Genomic DNA, 10,190 nt, shown 5'->3' with positions numbered 1-10,190 from the left:
TGCTACATGCACAATATACTTAATATTAAGGAGATTAATTGCTTAAAATAATTTAAAATGTGCGCAAATGGCTTACATCACTGGATAAAAAGCTCATTAAGGTAATTTAACAAATCCCTTAGGGTTCTGCAGGTGTTTTGAGGGCATGAAGAAGTCCTGACATTTGCGTATTTTTCAGTTACAGTGTAACCTCGGATTGTGAATAATGCGGTTTGCGAGAGTTCCACAAGACGAGCAAATTTTTAAAATAAATTTTTACTTGAAAAACAAGCCAAAGTCTTGGTTTACGGGTACCGAGTATCTTGTAGCACGCATGCGCTTCTTGTTTTGATGCCGAGCGTCACGCGATCACAACTGAGCCAATGTTTTTTCTCACAGGCGCGCTGCGGAATTGTGGGTAATCGTCTTCCCTGCTCGGTCTTACTGCGCGTCTCTCACTGGTATAATTAACATCTGTGCACACATGTACTATTTACTATAACACTGTGACCACGTGTGTGCACGTAAAGCATCTGTAATTTTTTGTGTTGGTATGTGTGTGTGCATGAAAATGGGGGGGCCGGATTGGTTTATTTCACTGCAAACAGACGCCTGATTTCGGCTGTATTAAATGTTATTGGTCAGATGAGTTGTCAGTCACTTGATTGACAGTAAAACCACGTCTTCACAGGGGCGAAATGTGTGCATTGCTGTAAAATAAGTTTCCATATTCTAAACTCTACTATGAAATACTTAAAACAGTCGGAAAGACGATTAAGAGAGCAAACTTTTTGTTAAATATATCACAAAAAATAACCAATTCTTGAAAAATTACAATATTAAAAAAAGAATGTATAAAGAATGAAAAGAGAATAAAGAATAAAATTACAAGATTCAGGTATAACAAATTTAATTATACAATTAATTATCCGTAGTTAAATATAAGATACAGTATACGTATTAGGAAAGCGAACTCTGAAGCCCGGCTTCTCCTCGGAAATGACATTAGCTTACGGCATGAGTGCAATTCCGTGTTTCACCACAAAACATTTGGGGGCGCTGTTTAACTCTCTGTAAAATAGTGAAAATGCGAGAGAAAAAAGCTCTCAGTAACAGATTTTATTACCGAAACAAAACGGTTAAACTGTTAAGTTTTTTTTATTTCATTAAAATCAGAAGTACTGTTAAAAACAGACCTCTATGTGACAATGTCATTGCTCATTGCAACACTACCAACTTCTTATTGCCTAAGCCTGCTCATTGGCTCATCCATCACCATGGTTACGGTGGCGTCGGTACGCTATGTTGATTACGTTTAAATGTTAGAACAAGACGCAGAAAAATGTTGTTGTTAGTTAGGACGATAAGGATAAAGATCTTCAACTTGGAACTTAAAAGATTTTATTAGAGAAGTGAAATATTAAGATGATGAGAAAAGGGCACAGTTTTACTCAATTTGCTGTGAGCACGTGCAGCGGTCAGCCAATCACCATCGGAGCAAATACCGAGCGCGTGAGCCTCACTCAGCCTCCTTCAGTAACAGGTAGGGAGCGAGCGCGAGCTCTTATCAGGCTTGCTAAACTGCTAACTAGTAAAGTCATAAAGTCTCACTCTTTAACAGCAAAGACTAACTTGGAGGGGCCTTTTATTTTAAAATAATTAATATGTTTTATTATTCTGGTTATTTTTTTAAAGTACAATTTACAGTATTACCAAATAAAAATATATATTAAAGCCCATTAGCATTATATTTGTACAAGGTTTCTATGTGCTCAATTTTGACTCTTAATGCAATGATTTTTATACTGTAGTTATTGTTTATGCAATCAGGTTGACTGTATTTGCTGTAATTATTGATGACATTCATTCTGAACATTTAACTGTAAATCCTAGATGACGAATGGGAAGCTACAGCACTGTGTCAGTCATAATTTTTCAAATAAAAACAATGGGTCTAAGGGATGCATATACTCTTAAACAATGGGTCCCACAAAAAATAAATGAGCTGATTTTACTGATTTTTAATGTGCCACAATGAACAAATGAGCTGATTTTACAGATGCATTTTGCTGATGCAGACAGCTATTATCTAATGACTTGTGAGTCCAGTCGCTTAATAGTTTAGGACTAAGATTTCTACAGTTTTGTACCTGAGACTCCCTGTTGAGTCTGGGTCCTCTCAAGGCTTCTTCCTAATGTCATCTCAGGGAATTTTTCCAAGTTTCCGTCGGCTTGCTTAGAGACAGACTAATAATTATTATTAATACATATTTCCTCACGCTTTTCAAACCTATTTCAATAATTATTACATACCTATTTCCAGACAATGACTATTGTTACAAATGCTATATAAAAAAATACAAAAAACTAAAACTAAAAATAGTCTTTAAAATAAATAAGACTGTTGCACAATGCTGTATGCCTCCATTCTTTTTACCTAATCTAACTAGAAATGTTATTATAATTTTGATTGAACTTAGTGTTTTTTTTTTTTCCAGATGGCCTGAAAACATCAAAAGTCAAGGGTAAAAACAGCCGCATCAAGAGGCCCATGAATCCCTACATTATTTGGGCAAGGAAACACCGGTCTGTCTTGGCCAGGGCCAATCCAAATGCCAGCTGTGCTGAGGTCAGTGAGCAGCTTGGAATTGAATGGAGGAAGCTGAGTGAAGACCAGAAGATGCCCTACTACCTAGAGGCAGCGAGGCTTAAATGGGAACACAGCCAACAGTTTCCAGGTGAGGTACACAAGGTTTTCAGATAAAAAGCGAAATATCAAGAGAAACAGGTCAACCATGACACATTTTCTTCTTGTTTTTATGCAACTTGTTACATTGTTCTTTCTTTCCTTAAATGTAGATTGGACGTACAACCCTCGTCCACAGAAGAGAAAGCAAGTTTGCCCGGACGAAGCAGCTCCAGAAACTTCAGCTATACAGAGCAATCTAATATTGCCTGGTAAAAATGCTATTGTTTGTATTCCTTTAGCACATAAAACCACCCTCAAAGTTGTGTATTTTCAAATGTTATTGCAAACAATTTCAGTGAAATTTCTTCATTCTTCTTTTTGTAGTCAGTATCAATGATTGTAACAACCATACTAGATACAGTAGTAAACTTTGCTTAAAGGTTATTATAATAATATCACATTGTTAATAAATAATAGTGAAATATGCACTTTTTTAATTTTAAGTTTTCTTTAAACAGTTTAAGTGACACATCCTCAAGAAGTTATTTATGTGTGAAAAATAAATGAAGACCGAATAGTTTAAACAAACAAAATAAAAATAATAATAAGAAAGTAATTAAGGCTGTCAGAAATCTTGCTTTTGTTTCAAAAGCAACGCCACACAAATGTACTGTACATTTGAGTTAAAACAAGTTCATTCCTGTTGTGAAATATGTCATTCATTAATAAAATAAATATGAATTGTTGCAGTGCAAACAGAATAGAAAAATTATCAAGACATACAGATCAGCCCTAAAACTTTTAGCTATTTTATGCTCCTTTTTAAATTGCTTCTTAAATGTTTCTTTCCTTCAATGTAGACAATGACTTGACTACACATCATCAGAAGAGGAAGGAAGTCGGCCTGGAAGTAGCTCCTCCAGAAACTTCCTCTGATGCCTCACCAGCCAAATCCCAGGCCCTGCTGCAGAGATCTAGTAAGCTATAATAATAATAATAATAATAATAATAATAATTACTTATACCTTATTTGTTTTGGTTCACTAATTAGATTAGCCGAGGAGCAATTCACCAATGTTCATATTTAGTATAACATCACTGCCACATTTCTTTGTTTCTTTCATTTCACTTGTCTGTGAATATCACAATAATGCTTATGTACTGAATATCAGCCTTGCTGCATTACCTACAGTAGTATAACAACATTACAGCTGTGCTGCTTTTTCACTATAACAGCACTATTGCTCATCTGATTAGTTTTATTCATTCATTTACTTGAAAGATTTGGTTTATCCTGGTTGCTGTCCATTGAGGCATATTTAATGAAGAATTTTAATATATTAGGATTTTGAATACTATGGTCTTTCTTAATAAATGATTAAGTTTTATCTCCAGAACATAATTGAGTTCTCCACAAACCTTGCTTGTGCTGATGCATGATCCACTGATGAGCCAGTAGTTTATCTTAATAGCAGATATATTACAACCAAGCTTGTTCGAAAATTGTGATATTTGGTTTCAGGTTTATCCTTAAACAATTTAAGTACAGCTGTCTGTAAAATAGTGTCATTGTACAGTATACTAACATATATAAGATGTTTCCTCAACTCTGCTTTTCCTTTAAAGAATAATGAACATGCTTTATTATTTATTTTGTAGACTAAAATAGGTAACAGTCAAAAGTGAATTGCATCATGCTTTTAAATCAAATGCCAAGTTTATACCCTTTTTATCCATAAACACAAGCCTGCCTGTCACACAATATCAGACAGTCTTTTCATATAGGCAGTGAGTCAAAACAGCTTTGTAATTTTGCAGGTAGTTTGGAGAAAACATCCTCACCGAGAAGACCTGATCGAGAGCCAACCCCACCTCGTTTCCCTGACGATTTACTGTCCTGCATGCCTGAGCCGTTATTCACCCAGACCAGGTGAGGTGTAAGCTGCACTAGAACTGTTTCAGAAGTCAAATGTGTGCAAATGAAGTGTTACTCTGGTATGTTAAGTAATTGCAAGAATCCTGTTTAATTATTTTTTACAGCACCTTGGACTATCAGGAAACCTCCATTGGGATGGACCTGAATGATCACTCTTTCCCGGACTATGATGACTTTTCTGCCCTAGATCAGTATCTTTTTGATCAAGAGTCTGTGGCAGACAGCAAAGACACTAACAGCAGAGACACTTACAGCAGAGACACCCATCTCAGCGCAGGCCTAAAATCTCCACCAGTCCTGGACACCAATGCCTTGGAAGAGTTGTTAAACTCTCTGCCTCATTCAGTTAATTATTAAAATAAAGACAGAATGTGTGATTTAAATTCCTGTACATATGTTATATATATATTGTTGTAAATAGTTTTGTTTAATTTGTCATATTAACTTGTCGCAATTGTATGTCATTTAATATCATATTAAAATGCTTTTTACTATTCATGTTCATAGTTTGAAGAAGGGGAGTGTCCTGACATTAGGCTTCAATCCTACTCAGTAGTGATATAACTAAATTTGGATACATTATTCAGTTTAAAAATGAATTGAAAGAAAATGTAATATGTATCTGTTCATACAACCATTTGAAATTCATGTTAAGAATCAAAAGACAGAGTAGTTGAATCGTTGAAGATGGCTCATAGTTGATGAAAGCGACAAATGCCATTCTTAAATGATTCGACTCATTTGTTATTAAAAGCAAAAACATATTTTTAAAAGATGTCATCCAGGAAATCATACTGATGTTATAATGAAAATCCAGTCAAACCCATGTTGACCAGCAGCAGCATATCCTCCCATCTTCATATTACATTCTGATCGCTTGGGGTTGTTCTGGGGACCAGTAACACTGAAGGCAGGAATACACCTTGGATGGAATGTCAGCACCATACACCTAGGGTTATCATAGACAGTCTTTATGTTTAAAGGTTTCCTTAAAGTTTCCACAATTGAATCAGTCTCCTAAGATGTCCACAAACACCGGAGCTCTCGTAGAAAATGCTAAATAAGCTCAGATTGCACTCACTCAAATTCACAAGATGCAGAGAGCTTCTTAGTGGTGCCAGGCTGCAGTTATTTCTTTTGTGTCTGACTTCATGGTGGCTGATCTATAACAGAGGACTACAGGTCCAATAGCACAGTATTGGTTTAAGATGGACTAAGATGGGGCAGTACCTTTCAAAGGCACAGAATTGTACCTTAAGAGAAACAAATTTGTACCAATTCTGTTAGTACCATCAAGGACATTATTTGTACAATGGACAGCCAAAACCTACCGTTTCTTTTATTTAATAACTTACACTATTGTACCTTAATCAAAGGTACAAATCTTATCCTTAAAGGTAGCACCCCAATGACAAGCCATTTTGTACCTTAATGATGTCTTATGTGTTACTTTGGGAACTATAAAGAAGTAATTCTCATATTAAATAAGACATTTAATCAATTTATTATCAGTGACATTGAAAATGTATCAAATGCATGTGTTTAAACCCTACCTTAGATTACCGTAAAATATTCTGAAAAAATAAATCTTTAATTTCTTTCATTTCTATTAGCTGCAAAACCTTTCACACAATACAATCACACTAAAATTGTACAGTTTATCAAATACAATTTTCCATTTACAATATAGCTTTTCACAAAATTTAAATTACAGTTTAAACTTTTAAATAGATTTTTACCCACTTTTTACAAAATACCACTGCATTTACCCAATACTTTCAGAGCAGAAATAAAATGAAAAGCTTCAAAAACACTGTAACGAGATGTGCACGAACCCAGTGACTATATATATCCGAAAAACTCTTAAATAAATGCCTCAGCAAATCACACCTGTTTCTATTCCCAGCTAATAGTTATCATGGGCAGTGGATAGTAAATGCTACATGCACAATATACTTAATATTAAGGAGATTAATTGCTTAAAATAATTTAAAATGTGCGCAAATGGCTTACATCACTGGATGAAAAGCTCATTAAGGTAATTTAACAAATCCCTTAGGGTTCTGCAGGTGTTTTGAGGGCATGAAGAAGTCCTGACATTTGCGTATTTTTCAGTTACAGTGTAACCTCGGATTGTGAATAATGCGGTTTGCGAGAGTTCCACAAGACGAGCAAATTTTTAAAATAAATTTTTACTTGAAAAACAAGCCAAAGTCTTGGTTTACGGGTACCAAGTATCTTGTAGCACGCATGCGCTTCTTGTTTTGATGCCGAGCGTCACGTGATCACAACTGAGCCAATGTTTTTTCTCACAGGCGCGCTGCGGAATTGTGGGTAATCGTCTTCCCTGCTCGGTCTTACTGCGCGTCTCTCACTGGTATAATTAACATCTGTGCACACATGTACTATTTACTATAACACTGTGACCACGTGTGTGCACGTAAAGCATCTTTAATTTTTTGTGTTTGTATGTGTGTGTGCATGAAAATGTTCCTTTAAAGCAAAAGCAAGTTTCATTGAAAAGGTTAAAGATCCATTTTCTTTCTTTCTCAGCCTACACTGCACTTAGTGTGTGTGTGTGTGTGTGCAAGCATCATTGGACAGCATGCCCCTTCTCTTCTTCTCTCGCCTCTTGCCTCGTCTCACACACACACACACACACGCATACACATACACATACACACTCTCTAATGGAAAAACTGCTCTGCCGCGATTCTTTTCATAGGTAAAGTGCAGGTTCATTTGTTTTATTTTTACTTTACAGCTGTGATTCCGTTAGTGTACACTGTAAACCCGGATTTTATATCTAATTAAACAATCAATTACAATGTACTAAATAATTTAAGTTTGATTTCATTACTATTATAGTTAAGTATATTGTACTAATTTGTAATACAATATACTTGCAATTTGATAGTAATGTAATAAGTTAATAATTTTAAGTTTAATTGCTTAAAAATAGTAAGTTTTAGCCGTGGCCACGCCTCTTTATCTCCATAGAGACCGAATTTAAAGTTGATGATTGGCTGTTTCTTCAGGCAACACACGAGATAAACGTGCGCGCGCCATTTCGGTTATTTCACCCGTCTGAATCGACCACAATCCGTTTTCCTCCTCCTCTTCTTTTAATTTGGTTTTCCTTCACTCGAGAGGCTGATTTTGAGCGTTAAAATATCAGCTTGAAACAAGTTTTATCACCTGTTACTTGGACCGCCGTTAACGGAGCTGGTGTACCGGTCGCTGTGGGCGGACGCTGCCCCGCATTAACCTCCCGCCAGGTGACCGCGCTGAGGCTGCTTCTAGCAGGTCGGACTGCTGTTTCACAGTCTACTGAATCTAATGAGTGCTATTGGCGAGAAGTATAAACCTGCTGCTTTTTTTTTTTTTGCTGTATTTTGCACTGGAGGGGCTGAGTGTGACAGTATTAACTTTGTTGTTTTGTTGTAATGTTCAACGATTTTAGCTAGCTAACTGGGAACACAAACGCGCATTTCACGTAATTTCACCCGCTAAATTAGCTAGCTATATTATATAACGTTGTCTTATCACTTTTTCTGCTGTTTTGGAGCAGTACAACGTGATGTTTTTTAGTTTGATTGGCATTTTACCTGTTAGTCACCTGTACGGGAATTTAGCCTCCTGATCATTTCATGGTCTGTTTGCGAGCAGTGAAACATGCTTTAACCAGTGTGATAGGATATTATCCACCTCTCCCCTCATTATTATTTTTTAAGGACCGCTTGGTATTAAACTTTTACTTTAACGGTTTACAGAATGGTTAATTTTATGCACATGAAAAATATAAATAGGTGGAGGTAAATAGAGGTACTTTTTGTTGGACAGGACTGTATTATCTAACTGCTTAATTACAGTATGTCTTCTCTTTGTTGATCTGTTTTTTTTTTCTATTAGGATGTAACGAATATGAACTTGTACAGTAAAACACCAGTGTGAGTCCTCAAGAAAAACCTCAGCTCAACCCATCCAGAGTGGACATCATCTTGGAAGGGAGTGTGGTGATGGATAAACTGGCCAAGATGCCTCAGGCTTTTTTGGACTGATGTATGCTCTGCACCTGGACTATGATTAAACCTCTGTTTAAATAATAAAGAAAAAAAGGTTTATAAGACATGATTTGTTCTTGAATTTCATGTTTGAAGTTTAAATAAAACAGGAAAAGAATGTACTGTTTCAATTTTTTTATATTTAAAAATAATAATTTAAACTCTCTAATTTAAGTTTAATAGAAATAAGAAATTCTCACTTTAACTTAAGATATTAAGTGGTGTGATTGGGTAAAGCAATTGATATTACAAACGATTTTAAGTTAAGTCAACTTAGCATTTAAGTTAAACTTACTTAAGTTTTCATTAAACATTACTTATTTTTTTAAGGCAACCAGTTTCCTCAAATTTTTTAAGTAAAGTCAACTTGTCTGGGCTTACAGTGTACGTGCACTCAAGTGTCATAAGAGATGTTCTTTGTTTCCTTCATCTGAATCTTCTTATTACCTAGGAAGTGAACAGGTTATAATAAATAAATAAATAAATACACACTATTTTAATCATTCCACCAACAGTCTTTCATTAGTGCAGGGAGGTGTAGACAAATACTGTTTGCACCACACATCCCTTTACTGAGGAAACAGACAACTGAAACATAAATAAATAACGTTACATGCAAATGGCACATAATGATGACTACTATAGTAAAACTATAAAAAATAAAGTTCTGGGATTTTATACCCATTACTATATTTCAATTACTATACTTCAGTTTCTCAAAGTCATAGACTATAATGTTACAAACATGACGATGAAATTATTTGTCACACTTTTATGATCGAATATAATTTTTTGCTCTTTGTCCAAGTGTACAAACAAGCAAGCAAGATCAAACTGTGATAAAAGCTAACAGAAGCTCATATGTAATGCTGATTATGATAAAAAAAAAAAAAACTGTGAAAGCATCTGTAGAATTTGAAGTAAAAGTTTTCAAAACAGAAAATCTTCCTTAGCTGAAAGAAGCTAAAGGTGCGTTCGACTTCATGCGGCGCTGCACAGACCGATCGCCGGCTGACTTGAAGTAATGCATGCCGGTTAGAAATTTTGTCCGACTTGAACCGGCGCCGACGCCACGTGACGTTCACGTGTGGCATCAAAGTAACGCGAGAGCGTTTCGAGTACAGCCGGCTTGCTCAGCCAGCGCAGCATTTCAGGAGCGACTGCGCCAGGCTGTGATGACGTCACAGCTTCTCATGATTGGCCACATTCACCACATGACGATGATCACGAGTCTTTCGTGCCTTAATCCATATAATTGCATAATAAATCAATTTGCATGCCATTTCGTGAATTTTTTCCTTTAAATTCTTTATGTTGGATTTGTGCATAAGTTTATTGTACTTTTTTCATACAGACCACTTATAGTATTCAGCTGCATATTTAAGTAATATTTTTAATGGAATAACTAAAATGTCACAGAGATTTTAATGTAATGTGGTCAACATTGAATGATGCTGAAATCTGTAGTTGCTGCTTCACTTGCATGTGTTGCATTGTGCTAGTGTGCATTGTCCAGTGAAAA

The 10,190-nt window shown here is 35.6% G+C and overlaps 1 protein-coding gene across 1 annotated transcript; it reads left to right on the top strand.

Annotated features, from left to right (window-relative positions):
• The first annotated feature begins 1,404 nt into the window (after nucleotides 1-1,404).
• LOC128507743 (sex-determining region Y protein-like) lies at nucleotides 1,405-4,961 on the top strand. The gene is made up of 6 exons (XM_053478816.1): nucleotides 1,405-1,522; nucleotides 2,478-2,717; nucleotides 2,839-2,937; nucleotides 3,529-3,645; nucleotides 4,487-4,598; nucleotides 4,709-4,961. Exons 1-6 carry the CDS (start codon nucleotides 1,405-1,407, stop codon nucleotides 4,959-4,961), a joined length of 939 nt encoding a protein of 312 aa, XP_053334791.1.
• Nucleotides 4,962-10,190: the final 5,229 nt, after the last annotated feature.

The sequence above is a fragment of the Clarias gariepinus genome, chromosome 19 (genome assembly GCF_024256425.1).
Source record: "Clarias gariepinus isolate MV-2021 ecotype Netherlands chromosome 19, CGAR_prim_01v2, whole genome shotgun sequence".
Taxonomy (NCBI): domain Eukaryota; kingdom Metazoa; phylum Chordata; class Actinopteri; order Siluriformes; family Clariidae; genus Clarias; species Clarias gariepinus.
Note: the sequence above shows the minus strand (reverse complement) of the source record. Positions and strands in the feature narration are given on the sequence as shown.

What these genes read in the sequence shown, in the direction of transcription:
- LOC128507743 (XM_053478816.1), top strand. Translation starts at nt 1,405, where the DNA reads ATGATGAGAAAAGGGCACAGTTTTACTCAATTTGCTGTGAGCACGTGC. An exon ending in GAGCAATCTAATATTGCCTG is followed by an intron (nt 2,938 to 3,528) that starts GTAAAAATGCTA and finishes CCTTCAATGTAG; the next exon opens with ACAATGACTTGACTACACAT. An exon ending in GGCCCTGCTGCAGAGATCTA is followed by an intron (nt 3,646 to 4,486) that starts GTAAGCTATAAT and finishes GTAATTTTGCAG; the next exon opens with GTAGTTTGGAGAAAACATCC.